Consider the following 24,031-nt stretch of genomic DNA (forward strand, 5'->3'; position numbering starts at 1 on the left):
CCTCTTTCTCCTTTTTTATTTCTTTTTTAACTCACAATAACAAAATGTTCTCGTTCACTGTCTGCTCACGCTGATATTGCAAAAGCACTTCGAGTAAGCAATAAAAATTGTTTTCGTTTTTTATCATTCTTTTATTTTAATTAAATGAGTGAAGGAAGCATGATTGAAAAGCGGACATGAAATTTATAGTTGAAAAAAAATTCAATTCTTGGTCTTTGATCCTTTCTTCTGAGGATGGGAGTCGTGTGAAATTTAATGGACGTCGCTAAAATTTTGAATAAATTTGTGAGTTTTATGATGTTTTTACTGCGTTTACTTAGAGAAATTGAGATTATTTTAATGTTAACTGTACTATTGAGTGCTTTTCTAGTGCTAACTTTACTTCTTGTTGTTCTCAACTGCTCCAGCAGGATGATCTATTAAAAATCATATAATGTGAAAGCAAAAACTCTTATTTGCTTACTTTGCTAGACTTATAGGTCAGTTGTGATTCATAACTTCCCTCAGAAGGTATTTGAAGCTGGTTCAATCGCTACTTACCACTTGAGAATTTTCAATATGATACGAACAACTCTCCTACAGTCGGACAAACTCATTTTCTTCTTCTTGATAGATTCCAGTGTCACAGGGACCGTTCACTTAGTTCCAGAGACACAGGAGGGTCAAAAAGTAGGTTTATTGAGGTATGCCATAAGATAACAGTCTTTAAGTTAAATTTTGAATCTCATTTTGAATTGCGAGTTCAAGTTTGACTATTCATATTCTATTGAACCCTTACAGACAATGGATGCATCAACAAAGACACCAAACTTAACCTAGCTTCAATCCTAATCATTACACTGATGAAAATCTAGATATAGTCTCCTAACAAGCAAAGAACAAGCTTTCAGGCTGCAGAATATGAGTCTTTAAAAGCGGTCTCTTTGCCTGTTAAGGAGTCATAACCCTCACATTACCAGCACGCTCTGTATTTGCAACAACATAATTATAATTAACAGAAAATATAATTAAACTCAACCTTGATTTTTCAAGCATCCATTCACCACTACCTTCCACTTCTTCCTCATTGAATTTCATTTTCATAAATAAATTGATTTTTCTTCCATTTTGCTCCATAATTATGGTGCATCATTGAAACTACTGGAGTAGATTTCACATGATGCTGGATAAAGAGTTTACTCATTTATGTGAAAAGCAACCTCCTTGTTGCTGCATTATATACCTCATTTCAATTAAAAATCCAATTTTCGAGACTAAAAGGCTATAATTATTGAAAAACTTTCATCAATAAGCATTAATTGGAACAGCAATTTTGATATAAAATGATTTTTATCCTCTTCATACGTCTACGATTGATGCTTTGTCATTTATTTCATCTGAATGCATTTCGTCATTGTATGAGAACAATTTTTATCCCATTTGATACAAAAAAATTACTCAAATAAATTACAATATGCAATTGATGATATTCATGTGATAGTTAAAATCGTTTGCTGATAAAATGAATGTACTAATTAATTAAAAAAATGACAGAATCAATCAATTCAATTCAAATATACAACATGCTTTTGTATCAATTTGATGTAATCAATCTGAAATAAAGGTTGTCATTAATTACATTTTTATTCTTCGGGGAAGGGAGTTGGTTGGGGGCTGCAGTGATGATTTAGTAGAATTATCCGGTTCTTCACTAAAATTGGCATGTTTAGATGTAGTTTTGAGCTGTTTTGACCAGTTTCACTGTCCTCAAGACTAAGTCACTCACCAGAGAACAGTTAAACGTAAACCAGGATGACAAATGTTGATATTGACGGAATCAAGAAAGCTCATGCAATTTCAGGCTGTATATTAAAATTTATCCCATTCGTCCTAGCTACATCACTGCATCCGCATGCTTTCAACTATTCTTTTCATGCTTTTATATTCATTAAATATTGTTAATTGGAAATTAATTGGATATTCGATTCATATATTCACATTGAATAAAAATCGTGGTTTAAAATTCGATTAAAATATTTAATATTTTATTGTGAACATTTGTGTCTCTTTTTTCAATCATTTTAAAGACACTTGAACATTATCCCCAAAAATATTTAGTCAGTTTGATTAAAATATCCAAAAAATGCATAGCTCCACACACCATGTCGAGTATGTTCTTTCACATGCAACATCCTACAATTCACACTCACATTCAGAAATATATAAAAAAATCCAATAAAACCAAACATGCCAAAAATCAGGAAATTGCAATGCACACAAAATATTCAATTATACTTCAGATTCATGCACAATTTGTTATATAAAATTCTCTTTGAATTGGTTTTTTTTTTTGTTGAATAAATGATTGAAATTTAATTGATTTTCCGCACACACACCCCCATTGATGATGCCATAATTGAATGTAATGTAAGATTTGAAAATGGTTAAAATTGAAATATGTAGTGATGTGTAAACTACGATATAAAAAACACAGCAAGCATTCCGATTGATGTTTGACACTAAAATTGAAGAGGATAGAATGGGAAATATATGTATAAAAAATAAATAAGAATAAAAGGAGTGAGGAGGAACAATTTAATTTCATATTCAAGTGTCTCAAACACTTCTCTTTACTTATATTACTCGACTTGACTTGTTTTGTATTCGTCTCATTCTCATTCGACGTATTTTGAATTGCATAGCAATTTCCTTTCGTAAGTAAAGGAAATCAAATTGAGTATGTAGGAAGTTGAATATGGATGAGTGAATTTAACAAATATATGGATGGAGTAGGATGGGGTTTTGTGGTTGGTGGGAATTTTTAGCGCATTTTTGTTGATGATTATTGTGGCATTAAGTCCACTGTTAATGGTTTTTGACTTACTATAGTAACTTTAGAATTGATATTGAAAGTTAGGACTTGCTTTAGTCCGTGATGTAGTCTAAGAATGATAACAGATCACATATCGATTCGATTTATTGACGCTTTTAGATAGAATCATGATGGCATCCGTCGTCCTTAGTACAAGACACATCTAGTCAAATCAAAGTCCTGTCCACTCGTAATCTGTTCTTAATCACTCACTGATCCTTGCAGTACCAAATGCATTCTTTATTTTAGAATACAATACCAGCTTAAATTGGAATTGAACACACGCACTGGCGTGCAATCAAAGACTGATCCTCAGAAGCTTTCCATTAGCACCGACAATCATCTTATCAAATTCAAACAGATGACTAACTTGTCATTATACTCACAAAAATCCTACTAGTTTCTATAGTTTTATTCTAATTCCTCCTACTCAATAATCCTCATTCTATCCATAAAAATCCATAATTTTCTGTTAAATTAATTTCATACAATAGAATAATTTCCCAAACATATTATTTTATCACAAAAACCGACAAAGGCATAGGCAGCTCTTTGTGTTCTATATGTGAAAATATCTAGCATAATGTAATGATTTCTATATCAATCATGAAAAATTATTATTCCACAAATGTCGAGTATGATTGAACCCTTTTAATAAATCGAAACATGATTCAAAATCATCATTATCGTAAGCATTTCATCTCCACCCAGCAATTTGTCTTTACTCATAATAATAAATAAAGAAAATATATAAGAGATGAAAAAATAAATTTAATTTCATTTTTATTGAGTTTTAATCGATTTCCTTTGTATGAAATAAATTTTGTTGTATTAAAGTCATGCAAGTTGGAAATGAACATGTTGATGTGAGGCTAAGGCGCATTTTGAGGATTATTGTTGAACCCGAATTGAGTTTTATTGCTTTGATCTATGGACGTTAAGTCAGTGTACGGATCGATTTGACAGGAACTGTAAATTATGCATCATTTTTTGACTGTTTGATGCCGTGTATAATTGAAGGCTTTAGTCAAAATTCTAGTCATTTTGACCAAATGGTGGTTATTTGCATTCAAATGCCATCTTATGAGACCTCCTTGTAAGACTTCCTTGTGACTATTTAAGAACTCATAGAATGTCAAGAAGACTTACCGGACAAAATGTCTTTATTAGCACCATCCCATAAATTCATAAAAAATTAGCTAATAAACAACAAAATTATGAAGGCAGTAGAACCTGTACAGTCACAGAAGATTGTTGCTCCCCTCAATGACGCAGTAAATCATATTGATGCACAGTAATCGAGTGTGCATGGCAAAAAAGGGTTCCGATTTCATCTAAAATTGCATGAGGGTTTAAAGACATTCATGCTTATACTATGTCATGCTGTTCATCTCAAATATACAATTTTCGGTATGTGTGTAACATAATAACATGTTTTGATATGATTGATTTCGATTTTTGAATTACGTACATGGACACAATGAAAAAGAAAAATCATTTAATTTCAAGATAGAGGAAAAAGGGTTGATAAAAATTGTACTGGACATATGAGACGAACAAAAAAAGGATATAAAAGTGTTAATGACAATAACAAAATGCAATCAATTTTCATTCAAAATTCTCTACACATATCGAAATATATTAGGTTAGAATAAAACATTTTTCTTAGCTCATGCTGCTGTGTGATTGATGTCAAACATTTTGTATTGACTTGCTATTATTATCGAAATATAAAAGATGGATTGCCGGATTATCGCACTAAAATTGTGTTATTTTCAAAATCCATTCAATGTGATAATGTTTAATAAATCCTTGTAATAAAATGATAAGGAAATAAGCAGTTACAATCTTGATGGTGATGACAGGACAATGTTGAATAATGCATTAATATATTTTTTTTTGTGGATGGAAATTCTGTCTTGTCGTTGCTGAAGCATAAAATGAATAATGACCCATAAAACTTTTTATTAATATTTCTGGTGGAAATTTGCAGTCAATCAGCAGAAGGATGAATGTGAAATTGATGGGAATTTGTTTAAATTTATGGAAATGACTGCTGAAGCTACTTTAAATCAATTAAATTGTAATTTGGAATTTTTGGTGATGAGGATGAGTTTTGGGTAAGGATTGGACATTGGGATTTTGATATTTTATGTTGATGCCTTACTAGATTGATTAAATGATCGTCACTAGGAGTTACATCTCTGCAGTAGTGAAGATACGACACGTCTGCTGACAAATTTCATGCTTCGTCGTCCAATGGACCAAATAGTTGTGTCTAAAATGCAACTATAAGTAATTTGTGTGTAAACACATAGTTTACAGTTATATTGCTAATCTCACATCCAATTCATGACTAGTTCTAACGTATTTTTGTCCATTCGGATCTAGCGACTTTTTACTGCCATTCCTACTTGTTGAATTCAAGCTTTTGCATCCCTCATTGTAACTAAAAACTCCAGAACAATTCACCAACCTATAAAGCAACAAACACCCCCGATCGTCCTCTAAATTTAAAAAATAAATCCATAAAAAATCCCATAATCGACACAATAAAGCAACTAAAATAGCAACTCAATTAAAATGATTGCAACAAAATAAATATAAAAAATAACTCTCAGCCATAAAAACTTTACAAATATTAATTTCATCCAATTATGAATGCACTAAATCGACTTAATTAACGCTTACCCACAATAGTGTCATTTACAAGAGCATCACGTTTTTAATTACAATCGTAGATAGAAATGACTCTTTGCCTCCTTTTTTACACTCTCTACCCCGTTTCACACTGAAAATGATTTTATAATTGCGAGTATTTTGCTCTATGTTGCTGTTTAAAGCAGGCAATAACATTCGAAACATATAAAAAAAACTGTTGGTCGATTCTCTTATTTCTCAGTAATTTGTTTGAGTGCATGACATTAATTTCTTTTAATTGCATCATTTTCCAAGAGATCGAGGAGGTTGATATGGTGGGGTTGTATGTGCGAATATGAAAAAGGATCAGACACACACACACATGAAAAAAAGGAAAGAGATAACCACATATAGTGCAATTTTGAAATTCAATGCACATTATACTTTATTCAGTACAATTAAGCAGAATAAAAACAATTAAGCATGAAATAATTGCCTGATGTTCTAATTGCTTTCACATTTTCTATCCATTTCCAATTTCACACACAAAATATTCACTTTCATGTATGAAATGTGTCCTTAATGAGAAAATTAGCAAAACATTATTCTATTATGAGAGACAATTGGAGAACTTTTGCCTGCAATTTTGGGATTAATGCCGAAATATGTTGTTTTTGATTGAATAGAGGAATTTTGTCTAAAGTTTATTCGATATAATTATTATGCTTAAATAATTGAAATAAATGTGCATAAGATGTGATTATGTTTTCGATGAATTATTGAATAATCGATTATTTGACTGTAGAAAGCGATGCATATGCATATGCTTGAACAACTTGAGAGGAAGTTGAGTGTGCTATCAAGTAGGGGTAAGGGCATCAACCAGATAAGTTTCATATATCTGTACATTGCCGTATTTACGACCTTAAACAGACAAGGCAAAAGTGCCCTGAAAGCAATGAAATAACTGATTTTAAGGCAAGAAATCAAATTCTCAGCATTGTGCAACTCAATACAGAATCGAAGTTGATTTTTCCATACAAAAAATCAAATTGACTTTCCAATACAGAAGAAGCCAACCGAGAAACATTTGAAATCTACCTTAAAATTCACCTTTAAAGTATTTTTTGCTAAATTCCAATAAGAATCAATTCATCTTAAAAATGTTCAATGCCCTTTCATCAATATCAATCTGGAGCAAACCCAATAGAATTAAATATTGTTTATTGAATAGCCCTTAATGATTTTCAAGTATGCAAAATTGTTGAAAATTACAAAATTTAGACATATTTCTCTGAGCTATGTATTTTAATAGTTTAAATCAATTGCAAATTATTAACAATCTATTGAAAGATACTCAAACTGTAAGAATTAATTTTGAGTATTTTCAAGTATTTTATGAAATATCTTATTGGATTCTTATTGAGATTCTTACATGATTTATGCTTGTATTCATTTTATTGTTAGCCTTTACGATATTAAATTACAATGAAATTTAGAAGTAATGTTGTCCAAAATCCAAACAGAGTTGGCAATTGACGGACGACAATCTATGAAAGCCGGCTGAATATCATCTACTATCAGCAGTCAACTGCAACCGGTCGCCTTCTGTGGCAGGTATCAATGGTCACCGTTAAGAAAGACATAATTTAACGGCAGGTTGTCGTTGACTGCCGATTGAAGAAGACATAAAGACTGCCGATTACCATCTCTGCATTCAAACAACCCCCTCACAAAACTTTCATATCTCAAGTATCTCTCAAAAATCTACAACAAAATTCATTCAACAGCTCAAGAGTTACACAATCAAAATTTAATTTTTATGATTCTAATCCAGAATAAAATTGGTTTTTAGAATATAAAATTTTGATTAAATTACCTCATAATATTTCATACACGGAATACAAAACAAAAACATAAACTTGATAATCCCCAAAAAATACACACATAAAAATAAATTTTCTAACTCATTATTTATTCATGATTATTTGATCGCATCAAACAATAAATTTTTGATCTAAATTCTCTTCCACTGTGACTATGATGAGGGAAGGCAGTTTTAGCACCTCATATAAAGGAGAGAAAAAAGTCAGAAGAAGCAACATAAATAAATATAATAAAAGCATTACACAGAGACAATGAATGAGGAAGGGTCATAATGTTCTTAGATGAAAAAATATCATGAATAAATTTCTTACAATTATGAATGAGTGAATGAATAAATGAAGAACTGCTGTATCTATTCCATCCATCCACCACGCGATATAAAATTTATTTCTCTCTTTTTTTGTGCTGCTCAATCTCATGGGACGGACTGTCTTATTATTATCATTTTAATGAAAAAATAAATGTCTGAATTTTTTCCTTCTCCGCATCTCTATTTATGTCTGTTTCTATCAATTGTGAGTTGCTTTGAAATGAAATTGAGCCCTCGAAGCGTCTTTTTGTGCAATATTATGTGCCCGAGAGACACAGGAGTCAGTTACATAGAAGCAGAAATGATTTTTGGAGAATATTTAATCAAAAGACACAAATTTTATTAGGAAAGTCAACGTCTGATACCGAAGCAGACCAAATGTCAAGCGCATACCTTCCCGACACATCCTTCGATACCACTAAGTGCACCGCAGACGACCGATCTATGTACCGGAATATGTATTTTAAAGGATAGTTTAAATGCTTATTCAAACAACCCTGACTGATGAGTAGCAACCTTAAATCATGATAGGAATGACAGGATTTTGTACAAAGAAGTCAACAAAATGTTAACAGACTTGGAATAGCAAAAAAGACCCAATGCCATAAATTCCAGATGCCAGACTGAAATATTGAGGACCTTCAGTCTTTTCCTACACACCTAATTCTGGAAATTTCTCAGTCTGCCTCATTTTAGACATTCTACAGCACTCGATAAATCCACAATAAGTAATCTGTGACTGAAATACTCATGCATCACCCGGGCTTCTGTTGTATACTTTGGGAATATGAGTTACGGCTGTATCCAAAGAGGCAAATATTCATGAAAATGTTCTCTTGGGATGCTTTACAGCAACATCAGTTTGGAGCGGTTAAGCATATCCCAACATAGGAGGAAGGAAAAGAAAGGAAAGCAAAAAAAAATTAAACGCAAATTTGAATTGACAGTTTCTGAAGTGTGTCTCATTTTTCTTATCAAATTTATACACTATGTGCTTACTTTAGACTATAAAAAGAAATATTGGCCTGTCTGTCAATCTCATTTCTTCAAATATGTTTCATACATATTTTCATATTATGCTCGCTTCATGATCGATATGTTTGAGATTTATGAGAAAACATTTGAGATAAGATGATTTTTTGGTTTCATATGCTATGCGTAGCAAGAAGGAAAAAAGGGTAAATTTTAAATTAGAAATGAAATATTTCGGTATGTATGAACACAAAAAAAATCACAAACTGCGTAAAAAATTTCGTCTTCTCTGCATGCAATTCCTTCTTTTCTCAGGATGATGATGATGAGGCCGATAATGATGGTTAAAAATTTATTATTCTTTGTCTAATTAAAAACCGACACACAAACATAAGAATTGTAAGGCACACAATTGGATATAAAAAATATTTCTACAGCACCTGTTTCACAGTGTGATATAAAGTAAGTTAGTCAGTCAGTCAGTTTTACCTTCTGTATAATATTTTATCTTGACTTTAAATTGCTTGAATGTTTTGTTGTACAATTTTTTTTATTGCTTAATGACCATGAAAGTTTTTATTTTATATTCGACTTGCATTAATCGAGAAAGGGGGGAAAGGCTTCTTCTTTATCTGTGGTAGAGATGGAGTTAGGGGGTGGCCTATTAAGTATATACCAGCAATTGTGTTGAATATGACTTGAGTATACTCTAGAACAGGAGTGTACATCTTTTTTTCTGCCTCGCGACACACACGTTGCCCACTTCTGCTCTAGAATAAGACGAAGATACTAGTTCAAATTTAATAGAAAAAGGTTTAGAGCTGAATTTGACGATACATCTGGTTTTGAGAATTAACAAGCGCAAAATTAGCGATAGGGTCACTTTCAAGCAGCACCGGAAAGAGGTCTTGGATCGCATTTGATCTTAACGATCAACGAAAGGATGCCAATCGAACGACTCCAAATATTTTGAATCTTCAGCTTGAGCATAATCTCATCTTGAGCATAACCAAGCCCAATAGTCATAAAACAACAGCAAAGTCTGATGGTATGAAAGAGACTTATGCACATTTAAACTGCAAATAATGAACTAAGTTTGAAAAAATGCACTTGACCTATTATAAATCCATTCTATACCTCCTAAATACGACCCTAACCCAACCTATAAGTAAAAGTACTTTGTGATTCATTGTGAATAAAAAGGATAAATTTAACGGTATTACAAAGCACTCCTCTATATTCCTATTCATTCTCTTTCTTTTTTTGTATTCTTTGACATGGAGAATGAGAAGATAAAAGATCAAAAAAAAAGTAACAAACAACAAAGTACAGTGGAAAATATTGAAGCGGCTTCACATTGTGCTCAATTCTATTGTTTAGTCTGCCTCTCTTTTATTATTCCTTTTTTTAACTCATTCGAATGTTAAAGGATTACTTCACATAAAATTTTATATTATATAATAACATTTGTTATGAAAAAAAAGAGCATAAACATAATCGAATGGAAGAAAAATTTGTTTCCCGGGGAATTAAATGAAATAAAATAAAGTTTTTTTTAAGTGTCGCACAGTGGGAGATCAAGCACCAAGAGCAGCAGCAGAAACGACCGGCAATAACATAAAAATATTTCGATTGAATTTTAATTAAAAATATTGTGTGTTCATATATAAATACACACATAAAAAGGTGGTGAAACGGAAGGCGAACACAACCATAATTACATAAAATTTCATCCGAAAAAAAATAAATAAAATGCTTCGAGTTTATTTAAATAATACTGAAAAATGAGAAGCTCAAGTGAGAGTCACCCGAGATGAGAATGGGAAAAAAATTTAAATTGTAAATGAGAATTTAAAACAAATTACACACTAGCCTGTTGAGTTGGAAACCGAGTTGACTATGGAAAAACTTTTTTTTTTTTTTTATTTTAATATCTCATCTCTTTTTGGCCTCAGAATGAGAAATTTTTGTGTGAGATTCTCATTCTCATTCAGACACACAAAAAAAATATTTTCATGTTCGACATAAATCCAATTAATGTCAAGAGTTATTTGTAGCTTCTGTGGATAATCCCAAAAAATGGTAATAGCATGTCATATGCAGTTGCTTTATGTGAACATTGATTTTTTTTTTAAGTTCTTTTCATTCTTGACTCTGGAATGAGTTTCGACTTTTTAATGAGAAATTTTTTATTTTAAAGTTGTTCTATCGAATATTGGAAGTTTGGTGTAATGAATGTTCAATTATGTATTTTTTTGAGGAATTTCTTCATTGGAATGCATGATGTCATCGGACTTGTTTAATGGATTCTATCAACTTTTTCCTGGTATCAATTAATAATGGAATTTATATGATGTTGCAAGTTGCTGAACTACATTCTGCAGTTGCCAGAATATTTACTATTCAAATCCCGACTGTAATCACATTTTTATGCTCTAATAATGCCAAAAAAGTATTCCAAATATTGATCCGCAATCAAATAATTCATCAGACTCAATGCAATTCACAAAAATAAATCAAACATCACTCAAAAGCCACCCTCAGGAATCTGCAAATATTAATTAAAACAATTTTTGCTGCTGGTTACAATTTTTTTTTTCTCACACCTTCGACTATAAAAATTTGCTATAAATAAATAAATTTTTATGAACTTTATGATTGAGTGCTATATGTTGTCATTACACATTTATGAGTTTATGATTATTGATTGTGTACATTTGTGGCATCAAAAAATCAAAGAATATAGCCAAAAAAAAGTAAATAATTCTGTCAAAGACACGAGGTTACATATCGGCAGCACTGTGTACACAACTGATTAAATATATATCAATATGACATAAAAAATCTGCCCAGTAGATATTTTTGGAGCAATAAAAAAAAAGTCCAAAAGACATTAAAGTGCTTCCGATATGTGTTGGGTCGTAAAGTTTGTATGCTTGTGGATGTTTTGATGACTTTTGATTGTAGGGATGTAATCTCTTGAAGAATTGAGTTTATGTCAGATTTATGGCTCATTAAAGATTTTAGAACATGTTTTTTATTCATTTTTAAATAAGTCCACATGCAGCACTGAGCATCAAATCATCTGTAAAGTAAATTTGCAATTTGATACCAAACACACTTCAAAAATCACGTAATCTGTATCAGAATCAAACCACAATTACCGAAAAGTGATTAATGAATTGAGTAATTAATCCATTGTACAACGTATGTATCTATGACAGTTTTACTGATAAGAAACCACAAAAATATTTCAAGCTACATCTTCAACTAGCTGATTCATAAGAGTTTGATTCATCCAGTCTGCCTTTATCAAGTCAATAATTGTTTTATCATCAAAACAATTGAAGACTTATCAAGCCAGTCTGAAGTATAAATTAAATTGATATTAAGGAATTATTTCCAGTTTAATTTCAGCATTACAAAATGCTTAACCTCAAATTTTTTGTAGCTCTTGCACTGATTGCAGTTGCAAGTTGTGAAAATCAAATTCCGGAAGCATATAAAAATGCAAAACCAATTAGTGCACATCCAAGATATCAAGATCATCAGTTGAGGAAAAGTTTTCCAAAAAGTTTAAACAACAATGGTGAAATTACTCCCTTCATTATTGGTGGACAACCTGCAGATCGTGGGCAATTCGCACATCATGCGATGATCTATATTATGTACCCAAATATGAATGGTATGTTTTGATGGTGCTAAGTTAAGTGATTGGAAGTGAGTTTTTTGAAATCCACGTGACGTGAAAAAGTTGGAAAAGGGACCTCACAGGAAAAGGGTGATTCTAGCGTGGGAGGAAAAATAGTGATTTTTGTGAAATTTTGAAGTCTCAACAAATTGAATAAAAGGGAATATTGGTATCAATCCTCTAGATACGTCCATAAAGTAGCTTTTAGAAACATAGGCTGACCTTTTTATTGCTCTCGAATAGCACAAATCGGGTAATCGATCCAAATTCCAACCACTGGTCTGGGGATTCGGTTTAAATCTGACATCAAGCCAGAGTCATGTAAGCCTTGTGTTAGAATTTAGATCCACTAACCAAGTTTAGCTATTCAGGGCTTTTCCAGTATTGTATAATATCCGTATAAACCCTTATCTGTTAAGTGACTTATTGAGCAATAAATTGTCTGATAATTCAAGTACTAACTTGATATTTTTCTTCGCTGAATTTTTAGTGTATCTATGTGGTGGCTCAATAATTGAAGGAAAATGGATTTTGACGGTAAACGAATAATTTTTAACATTAGAATCAAGTTTGAATCGTCTATATTTCAGGCAGCACACTGCGTTTTCGGTGAAGCTGAATACTTTGAAATTTTCCTTGGGGTCGCTAGTATTGATGGTCCTATCTCATGGAACGGAAGAGTATATCCAAGTGATGTTGTTATTCATTCTGAATATGAGGAACTAACCTTGAAAAATGATATAGCAATGATGAAACTTGTTGATGCTCCAGATGATTTATTCTCTGATCCAAATGTTGCTCCAATATCACTTCCGATTGAATATAACGATCTTACTGATCAGACTGGCACAATTGTAAGAATTTTATGTCTTCTAAGTATGTTGAACTAAATTTTTTCTTCCAGATCGGATTTGGTCGGGATCAGACAGTTCACCAAGTGTTTCAAGAGTTTTAAAATTCAACTCCCTTAAAGCGATTACTAATGAAGTATGTAATCAATATTTTGTATCGGGAATTGTGGTTGAAACAACTTTGTGTGCAGAAACTACCTATAATGCTAGTACATGTGGTGGTGACTCAGGTAAGTTATAAATTTATCAAAAATTATCAAAAAATCACAATTTTATGAAATTACAGGTGGATCATACATATTTAACATTGACGGCTTCAAAAGACTTGAGGGAGTTACTTCATTTGGTGCAGCAACTGGTTGTCAACTTGGATATCCTGTTGGATTCACTAGAGTTACGTCATACTTGGATTGGATTTACTACAATATTAATGGAGTATATACATCCACATTCGCACCACCACCAGAAAATGACATTTGGGGAATTTTGAGGAGAATTTTGGAAAGAATTTGGGAAGTTTTGAAGAATATTTTTGGTAGACCTTAAACATTTTGAATAAAATATTAGAAAATGAGACGTTATTATCCACTTTTCAAGACTAAGTGTAAAATGAACTTATTTTCTGTCAGCTGGCTTTTATAAGCTCAATGTCGTTATCATCATAAAAATTAAAAATTATCAAACCTTTTAGGTACCTATAAAAATTCGATTAATTCAATTAAACCACTTTCAGTTTTCAATTGATTTTTAATGGAACAGTATTAAGCAGTATAAAATGGTCAACTTTCATATGTTTGTAATTCTTGCAGCAATTGTTGTTGAACTCAAATTCCAGAAATATATAAGAATGCATGGACAATAAGTGCACATCCACAACGACATCCGCAACATCAATGTAGGAACTACACTACTAATCAAGGATACTTTGAAAATTGGACGAAAATCTATTAAATGAATGTCGAAACAAATGCTACAGCCAGTACTTGTAGTAGTGATAATGGTAAGGTCTTTGTCATAATCCTGTAATGTTTCACGGAGCAAAATTTGCCTGCCTCTTATTCATGTAATTTAGCATAATATGTTTAATACTTAAAGGTGGACCATACGCGTTTGTCATCAACGGTGTCGATAGGCTCGAGGGAATCACATCATTTTATGCGCAATCTGGATGTGAGCGTGGATATCCTGCAGATTTTACAAGAGTGTCATCATATCTGAACTGGATAAATGATACGATCAATGGACGAAACCCGACCGATGAATTATGGAATGAGTTGAGAGATATTCAGGAGCAATATTTGTTAACTTTACAGAACATCATTGAAGGTGCTGGTAGAAATAAGAGAGAGAAACTGTTAAAAGCCTTAAAAATGAAAGTATTTCTATAAAATTGATAAGAACAGCAGCTAAAGACTACGATATTCTCAAGAAATTCAATAAAATCAAATGTTTATGCTGCTCTTTATATTTATTTATGTTGCGTATTATATTAAATTCTCTGGAAGGAATATTACATCATCATTGTGACAAAAATAATGCTCAAAGGCTGGTCATTGAAATTTTTCTCATATATTTTCCATTTATTTGATTTTTTTTTGTCCTTTCATCATTCAACAAACGATTGGGATACAAATATTCAGAACACATAACTTTGTTCCATATCAATTCCTCAAATAATAAAAAAGTATGTCCAATACACAGATGGAACAGAATTTTTTTTTACTCATATGTGCATGGCTTCATGAGCATCTATTAAATTGATTCACAAGTAGGTTATTCTATTTCATGGATGAACGGACCTTTCTCTCACACTATAATTTTCATTTCTAGTAAGCTTTTAGTTCTATTGCACACACATGGATTAAATTATCTGAAAATTACTTTTTATTTCTCTCATCTTACAGCCCGCAATAATTCTGCAGTATCAATTTTTTTTTCTCTCTCTCTCAATTGGACAGTTCGAGAATTGAAAATTGGGGCTGTTTATAAATGATGTGCCACTTTTAGGAAGGAATTTCAACTTATTAAATATTTAAGGACTACATTGCAGCCAATGGCAACATGATGAGTTAAAATCCAGCATTATTATTCATCTTGAGACATCATTTCCAATCAATCCCTAAAGCTGTGAATGAGGATGAATGAATTGAGGGGTTTTATAGAGATTATATTGGATACTCCAGATGTAGCTTTATTTTATAGCGATGAAAAGTGTTACTGTTAGAAAATTATTGCGAATTTTCGAATCATCTGAACGTGCTATGAATCACGCATCGATTTAAGGGACACAAGAGTAAAAATTTATATATAATTCTATGTTCGCAATGCTGTCAACTTAGTAGCAAAAGAGAGGACATACGTACACATAAAAAAAGAAGAGAGAAATTTAAATTTCTGATTTTCAATTCATCGCGTCATTCAATTTCCACATAATGCATTATTCACGCGCTGTACATGCACAAAAAGGACATCGTTGTAAAATAATTTTTTTGCTTGTTGTCATTGTTCTGGTTTGGACGGTATGAATTGTGAAGGAAAATGCAAATATTTGGGTATGGATTGGTCTGCTTAAGAACTTGGGGTAGTGAAATTCTTATGAATTATAATCATGGTTAAGGAATCAAGCTTCTCATACTTCTCAATTTTGTTGGCACTTTCGATTCTAGACACATAAATCATGTTCTTATCTTGTTGTTCAATTGTGAAGTCCATCGTTTAAGGGTGAGAAGTTCTGATGCTAAATGTTTAACATGAATTGCCATAAAAAGCCTGAATTGCTCCCGGGTGGACAAAAATGCATTATAACAAGTTAATGTCTAGTTGATGACTAGTTCTGAAGTATTATTGTCCACGTGTGACTATATAAACACCAAAAATCATGAAATCTCAAAGACCTCACACAAATCTTTAAAAATGCGCTCTAGACACTCGACGACAACACCTTCAACCTCCACCTGTATTTAAATATCGTGCAAAAACTGAAATAACTCATTATACAATTTACTTTTTTATATTTTTATTTTTACCTATTCGACAAAAATTGATGTTGAGTAAAAAGGTAAATATAATTGAATTATACTCTTTCTGAAAAATTTATGCCGTAAAGCTGTTTTCAGTTTCAGTTTTTTTTATTATTCGTTTTGTTTCTATTGTAGAAATTCCTTTCAGTATTAACAACAGAGAGTAACAACAAAAAAAATACGGAAAAAAACGCGAATGAATTTATGGCGATTTATCACGAAATAACGTTTAACAGTCGGTTTACAGCGGTTTTCACCCATTCATGCTTAATGTGAAAGGGAATAGCTTTATATACGTAGAAGACGATAATATAGTAAAAAGGAAAAATAAAATGGCATTAAATGAATTAAATCGTTTAAAAGATAATTTTCCTTTCGAAAGGATACAAATGAAAATTCGTTCGTGCTTTAATTGAAAAATTTGAGAGAAATTTAAGCATTTACTTCCTCGACGTTGACAATTTATTGTTATGGAGTTTAATGTTATTTTTGGAACAGACGAAAATTTTTAGCTGGTGGGGTTAAAAATGATTGTAATTAATGTTAAAATGTGGAAGTGAGGATGAATTATTTTAAGGACATTTTTAATTATGGCAACTGATGTATTTTTTAGGTGAGTGTAGAGGAAGTTAAATATCAAAAATATGCTTTAGAATTTATAAAAGGATGAACTAAGGTAACCTGTCAGACTTAGAACGTCTTTTAACATCGGATATTGGAGGTGCAGAGTATCAATTGCAAGCTTCCATCCACCACTTTCCCAAGAAACTAGTAAGATTTCTTGAATCTGGACTCAGATATACACAGAATGTTCCACACTCGATACTGTCTTGATCTCGAGGAATTGTCAATTTCTGGAGCCTGGAGTGTCCTAAAAACGAGTCCCCTGAACAAAGAACATTGCATCACAGAACACTTGTGTGTCCGAAGTATTTATGAAGCTTAAGTAGACAAATTTCAAAATTGCTATAATAAAGCATTTCAAGCTATATTAAATTCAATATTCATTGAAATTTCATCATCTACTCTTAATAATGTCCAGACGTCTAAAATAGCACAAACAACTCTCATTCAATTGGAAATTCTACACCTGAATACATTACATGTAACCGTTTATATCTTCAAACTTCATTCATTTACAGTGCTTAACCTTTTTTTTCTCTCCGTTCTTAAACTTTTACAACACTTATTGACAAAGCGAATGTTCAACAACAACTCAAGATTAAAAGTTTCAAGCATCTACCCCTCAATTACATCTACAATTTAGCTCGAATGAAACTTTTATCAGCATCAAAGGTGTTTGCATCATTTAAAGAATAGAGTCAAAGAGAATGAACATTTTTTTCGTCATTCACCTTTGGTGCCAATGTTGATGACATTTGGTTCTCGTGTCGAATTTCTTATTCATATAAATTAAGTTAGCTGATAGCCTTCCAGACATGGCTTTAGCTATTTTTTGACAATATTCAATTTATCAAACTTTTTATTGGATGTAACAACTATGGAAGGAAAATGAGGACATTGATCTGAATTGGGAATAAAAAGTTTCAATACAAAGCTGTAAAATTATTCAACTTCAGTATTTCAAAACCATTCAATTTGCAATTTTTCCTCCCATTCTATGAGAATTGAGGATTGAACAATTTTTTCAATCGATTTATTTGATCTTCAATTCGAATTTTTCATCCATTTTTAGTATCTTTATTTCTGGTTGTGTAAATACAGACATTCCTACAGTAATACGGCATTATGCTCATCATATATACTAGAATTATATTTTTTTCTCTTCTTTTTCATGACTGAATGTTTATCCATAAATGTTATAGCAAATATAAAGAGCAAATTGAAGAAATATAAAATAATCTTAAATGATGTGTTTGTGATGTGAAATCCTGCAAATAGTTCTGTATGTGTCTATTTTTTTGTGAATATTCAAGTATGTATTTTTACTTATTTGATGTGCTTAACTGTGTCATGAAAATTCTAAAATTCTTGCCCGATTGGCATTATTTTCAATGTTGTTCTCACGGCGGCGTGGCCGTCACTCGGTGAAAAAATGTAGTTCTCATCCTACATCCTCAAATACTGGTTTTAAGCAGAGCTCGAAGTCAACTCAAGTCTACTCAACTCCATATAAAATTCGAGTCGAATTTGATTTTTTATTTCAATTATAATTTGCCAATTGGCAGTCACATTGTTCTTAGTATACTGCCAATTAGTCGCCATGTTGGCAAAATTTCAACATGTGTCGATCGGGTTGACTATAAATATAATTTTAGATTTAAACTGAAATGATTCTGAAATAAAATCATCGGATTAAGTCGAAATTTTTGAGAGGGTATGGGTAGTAATAAGTAGAAATTGTTATGGTTTTTTGGAAGGTGATGAGATTCTTTAGTGATTATGTAAAAAGCACAAATAGCAATATCCAAGCGACACAATTGAAGAAGGCTTCTCCACGAAGCTATCAAGGCTTCACCGAAGACACTTACTTTACTAACTTACCTTTCAACGCGAGAAGGTGAGCTTGGCACATGGTGGAGTTGAGTCAAACCATCCGTATGGGTACCACGTAAAGACCGCTTCAATTTGGTGTAAATATAGCTCGAAGTTGCAAAATCAGATTGTATGGACAACAACAATTCACGAATATAATCCATAAAAATACGGAAATCGTCATATAACTACAACAAACTCAAAATGTCCTTGAAATCATTCAAAACAGTAAACAAAATTTCTTTGCCAAGTCAATCAATTTTTCATGAAACGTTGAAAGAAAAATCAATTTCTTTTAAATGGAATCAAGCAATAACAACAACAATAACGTTAGCATCATAACATTATATCATCAACCTTAATCGACATTTATTTACTTAATTGATATTGGAAGTTCAGTAATGTCAAGTTTGGAATGAAAATGTTTTGTTATGTGATATCATAATTTGAATTAATGATAGTTTTAGTTGTGCGAGTAAAATACCCTTCTTAAATTTAATGACCAATGATGTCCATAAAGGCAATAAATGTACATGTGCTAAATGTGTATGTGTAATAAAAAAAAAATTCCTAGTAATAATTAGTTTCATTTCACAATCATATCAATGTCGAATATAAAAAATATTATAATTACAAATCATTAATTTTAATAATGGATAATTTTGTATGTATGCGTCATTTTCGATAAAATACTAATAACAACCATCCATTTATTGCTTTCATTGTAAGTATTTATTATTATTACTGTTATATGGTGTTATGATGAGTTGATGTTAATTACATTGTAAATATTTTGGCTCTTACAACACTTACGGGGTAGATGAATTCAATTTGATTCATTTATTGCTATTTTTGGGGGTTGTTTGAGGATGATGTCTTGGTTTTTGAGGGGCTGAAAAAGTTTTAAGACAGGTTTAGTTAAGGTAGGTCATGTAATGTAATTCACAAGTGTTTGATGATGACTAGGAGCCTATGGTATGCTAAATTGTATACTTAGAGTAGGATCAGTATGTCTAGTGATTACCCTAGGATAAACTCATAGGTATACTTAATCATCTGACTCTTGAATTCACTATCTGACTCAATTTGGCTCTTGTCTTAGCAAGCTAGAGCTCAGATAGGACAGAAAAATGGATAAATATACCTTGATAGCTCTTGCCTTTGCCAAATTAATGGTTAATCTTAAGCTCAGGCAATTTTTGTTGAATTTCTATCAATAATGATGGCATTTGACCTATTCATTAGGTAAAACCCTTCTCATAACCCACAGAAGCATACTAACCTACTCTAGACACCATTTTCAAACATCCCAAATCATTACTAATAATATTATTATATTTTATTGTTTTAATGCTGCTTCATTATAGCAACAACGCAGTAATCAATGTCGTTAAATCAATCAAGACATGGCAAATAATACTTCCTACATAGAAGATGTAATAAAAATTTCTTTTTTTTTCGATGTTGACAATTTTACTTACTTATTCACTTACTTTTCGACACTCGAGTGAATAATAACAACGATGGATGGAAGTTCTTTTATTGATTTTTATGATAAATGCTACAAAATAATTCTTGAAAGGGATGACACTTGGAAATGATAATTGAAAAAGGGTGAATGCTTTGAAGCTGACGACTTTATTCATGCTTTTAAGTTTAGTAGCTCATCATAAAGTTGGTCCTCAATCAAATTGTTGATAGGGGGTAAATTTAATGAACTTTTTAATTTTGATTAAAAGTTTTTTGAACTCAATTTTGATGAACCTTTTTTGTAATTTCTGAATTTGTAATTTTATGAGCTTCTGGTGGCAACTTACTGAAATTCATGTACAAAACTGCCAATTAATAAAGCTTCAAATCTCAAAATCTTTCAAAAAGGCATAAAAATCCTTGAGAAATCTAAAACTTTACTGATAAAATTATAAGAAACGCTCCAATAAATATTGAGGATATCCAAAGCTGTCTTTCCTTTTAATTATCAAAAGACAAGCTTGAAAATTACTCAATTGAACGAATTTTCTAGATAAATAATTTAAAAATCCTTTGACGAATTAGCAGTGCCTCACAGAAATTACTTTATCATCTTAATCGTCAGAATTTCGTGTATTTTTGGGTAGCACGAATAATGTCAAAACAATTAAAAGAGTTAAAAATATAAGATCAAAAAAAAACACAAAAGGCCAAAAAACGGAAGCAGCAAAAAAATGTTCAAAGTGAAAGTGATAAAAATTAAAAGCTTTTCCATCATCTCCAATTATGTTAGCGTAATTTTTTTAAAAACTCAATTAAAATCAATTTGGATGAAAAGTTTTATTTTTTTTCATGGAAAAAGAGAAAGTTTTTGTTAAAAAAGTGGAAATTCCATAATACCAAACTCAGTCGTGCTTTTTCTTTATCTCTGTGTATATATTCCATGTCATGGATGACTGAATAAATAAGTGGTTGGATGGATGGTTATGGGGTTGGAGTATCAGACAATAAAGTTTAGGGGGTTAAAAAAATTAAAAACTTTTATATTTTTACAATATTGTGATAGAGTGTTGGAACCTAGTTGACTGAAGTACAAATTAATTAGATTTTTTTCTAGTTTTACTCTCTGTTGACTAAATTTACTAATGGATAATCCCTTGAAAGTTCTCAGAAAAAATTATAAAGTTTCTCATCATTCTTTATATATATCCATACATCATACATACAACGACGGTATGGTCCATAAACTAATATTGTTGAGATAAAATAAATAGTTTAAGTTAATTAATTCCACAACATTTGTTATCTCGTCATTCACATCACACACAAGCCCAGCATAAAATTTTATATACATAAATACAACATGAAGCAAGTCAGGCATTCAAGTAGCAGCCGTCCCCGAAAGCCAAAAACAAACAAGCAATTTACACAAGAGAAGTAAAGGCAAAAGAGGAGAAAAAAAATATAATTAATGTGATAAGTATCAAGGAGTTCATTTACAAATGACTCTCTGGTATTTTCTCATTTGCATCAGTTTACATTTTATTTTTTTCTATTATGATTATTCTTATTATGATGACGTTGTAAGTGAGCAAAAAAGGAATTTTGAGTATTTTGTTTGCTGCTTTCCGTATCACATTATTTTAAGGTTGTAAATTTAGGTTTAGACACTGGTACTTGTAGTTCATGTGTTCTTTTATGATAGGGATTTTGAATTTTTCTGGTTTATTGCGGTCATCAAGCTCATGGAGCTATAGAATGCAATGTGAATGACAAAATCCCGTAAGTCACAGGACGTAAAATGCCAAGAATTTTTAAAAATTTCCGTTAAGCCAGTTTGACCCAAGCATAGGGCATGACTCAGTGAAATCTGCCGTCTGATTAGAACAGCATCGACTAAGCTACATATTTCAGGCATTATCTACGTCATGTGACTTCCAGGAATGTTCTCCTCAGATAGAATATTTCAGAAATCTTAGATCGACTATGTTGATACTGTTGAACTTCGAGGAAGCAACATCAATTCCAAAAGTCACAATCCATCCACTAGGGTAACACTTTGTGATCTTGTTAACGACAATACGTGAATGTGACTTCACAGCACCGTGACAGCATCGTGACGGCTGTTTCTGATTAACTTTTACGGCAAATGCTAATATTTACTGCACTGTGTCGCTCGAATTCATCTCCCTAATTTTAAGGAACTAACACATTCCCTCCTCAATATAAACAAAATCATAAAAATTTACATTAAAAAACCCAAAAAAGTGACTTCCATCAATCGTCCACGCTTTGCGTACACATCCATATAGTTTTTTTTTTATGATTATTAAACAATTTTTTTCGGTCTTCCTTTGAGCTATGAGTCAGTAACTTCTACCAGTCGTAAAACAAACAAGCCAACATAATTAATAACATACAATAAAAAAAAGTATATGACTTTTACCACTATCCGACAATTTTCAGGTCTTTTTCTCTCCGACACCAAACAAAACCGTATTATGAAGTATCATTTACAATTTACAGGAAAATATGCAGACAAAAACAAAATATTGCCACCCTCAAAATAACAATATGAGTAAGTGAGGTACATTAATATGAAAAAAACATTTTAACCCCTATTGTTGTAAGTTTGATGGCAATGATGAAATACGTTCGTATGCACATACGTTTATGTTAGCTAATTATGAATATAATAAACTCTCTTTATTTGTATTATTTTTTAACATTTAAAGTGCTTTAATCATATTCATAATGAAAAAAGTAATCACTGGATATCACCCCTTCCAACCATGTATTATTTTTTTTAGACATGAACATTTATAACTACTTATTTATGCATACAACTGAACTATGAAAAAGGAAAGGTATGATGATGAATTGCGTCTTTTTATTGCTCTGCGTCTGTTCCTAGTTGAAGACTGAATCATCATCGTCAACATCATCATCCCCTATTTCATCTATCTTTGTACTTATAATTTTATTATTTACTTTTTTTGTACTTACGTGCCATGCCTTTTTGCCTTGTTAATTTTTTTACGTTTTGTAGAGCATGGATGGGGTTGAGTGGATGTTTTGTAACACTAGGAGTTGTATGGGCGGTGTCTAATTCTGCCTGGATTGAACATTTCTGTTAAATCACTTAAGCAACATCCTGAGCCCGAGAGGTACAATGAATTGATTTAGCCGTTAAAATGGGTCGAATTCTGCCATTACGGTGCCGTTAGAGCAACTTTGTGTCTTATCTTTCATACAGCAACGTAACAAAGACGTTGTGATGTTCAGGGAATCAAAATTCTAACTCATATCTGATGCCTATTGTTTAATATTACTGATATGCATACTTAAAGGATACCTCTAATATCAGACGTTGGTTAATCGACCAAAAATCCGGTCACAAGTCTGCGTTTCTCTCATTTGATACTGGATTTGATTCTATCAACTTCTTGATACTATTCCTGCAATTTTCTTCCCTAAAGTCACTCAAATACGTAATTCTATGCTACACAACATCCAAATGACCCCTTTACACATACTTTTTTTAAAGCAACTCATAATAAAAGTTATTATCTTTAATTTTTCAGATTAAAATACTAAAAGCAAGTACGAGAAGGAGGAATAATGAATGTTGGCCTCCCCGCTGGTACTTCCATAACTGCTTACACTGTTACTCTAACGAAATTAATGTTTTTTAATTAAAAAAAATCAGGATATTTATTTTTTTTTACTCTCTCTCATTCAGAAATTTAATTCATTATTAAGGTAGGAACGAAGGGAAATAAATGAAATGGTTCAATTACATTGAATTACGCGAGTTGTGCGCAAAAAAATGCAAATTTTTTA

At 31.6% G+C, this 24,031-nt stretch overlaps 1 protein-coding gene across 2 annotated transcripts; it reads left to right on the top strand.

Moving 5' to 3' along the window:
- The first annotated feature begins 12,080 nt into the window (after positions 1-12,080).
- On the top strand, positions 12,081-13,798 carry LOC139086334 (chymotrypsin-like elastase family member 1). Of its 2 annotated transcripts, XR_011543999.1 has the most exons (5): positions 12,081-12,345; positions 12,842-12,888; positions 12,942-13,205; positions 13,256-13,432; positions 13,489-13,798. XR_011543999.1 is itself a non-coding variant. In XM_070634752.1 (3 exons), the coding sequence occupies exons 1-3, from the start codon at positions 12,087-12,089 to the stop codon at positions 13,746-13,748; spliced, it is 696 nt and encodes a 231-aa protein (XP_070490853.1). In that variant the 5' UTR covers positions 12,081-12,086; the 3' UTR covers positions 13,749-13,798. The 2 variants fall into 2 exon arrangements, 1 of the variants encoding a protein (XP_070490853.1); XM_070634752.1 differs by lacking the exons at positions 12,842-12,888; positions 12,942-13,205.
- The last annotated feature ends 10,233 nt before the right edge of the window (positions 13,799-24,031 follow it).

Source organism: Chironomus tepperi, unplaced genomic scaffold (assembly GCF_022539635.2).
Source record: "Chironomus tepperi strain 1889 unplaced genomic scaffold, CSIRO-AGI_Ctep_v1 contig_85, whole genome shotgun sequence".
NCBI classification, from domain to species: Eukaryota; Metazoa; Arthropoda; class Insecta; order Diptera; family Chironomidae; genus Chironomus; species Chironomus tepperi.

Coding starts and splice junctions, on each gene's coding strand:
- LOC139086334 (XM_070634752.1), top strand. CDS start 12,087: ATGCTTAACCTCAAATTTTTTGTAGCTCTTGCACTGATTGCAGTTGCA. Junction 12,346..13,255: donor TATGTACCCAAATATGAATG/GTATGTTTTGAT, acceptor TTTTTCTTCCAG/ATCGGATTTGGTCGGGATCA. Junction 13,433..13,488: donor TACATGTGGTGGTGACTCAG/GTAAGTTATAAA, acceptor ATGAAATTACAG/GTGGATCATACATATTTAAC.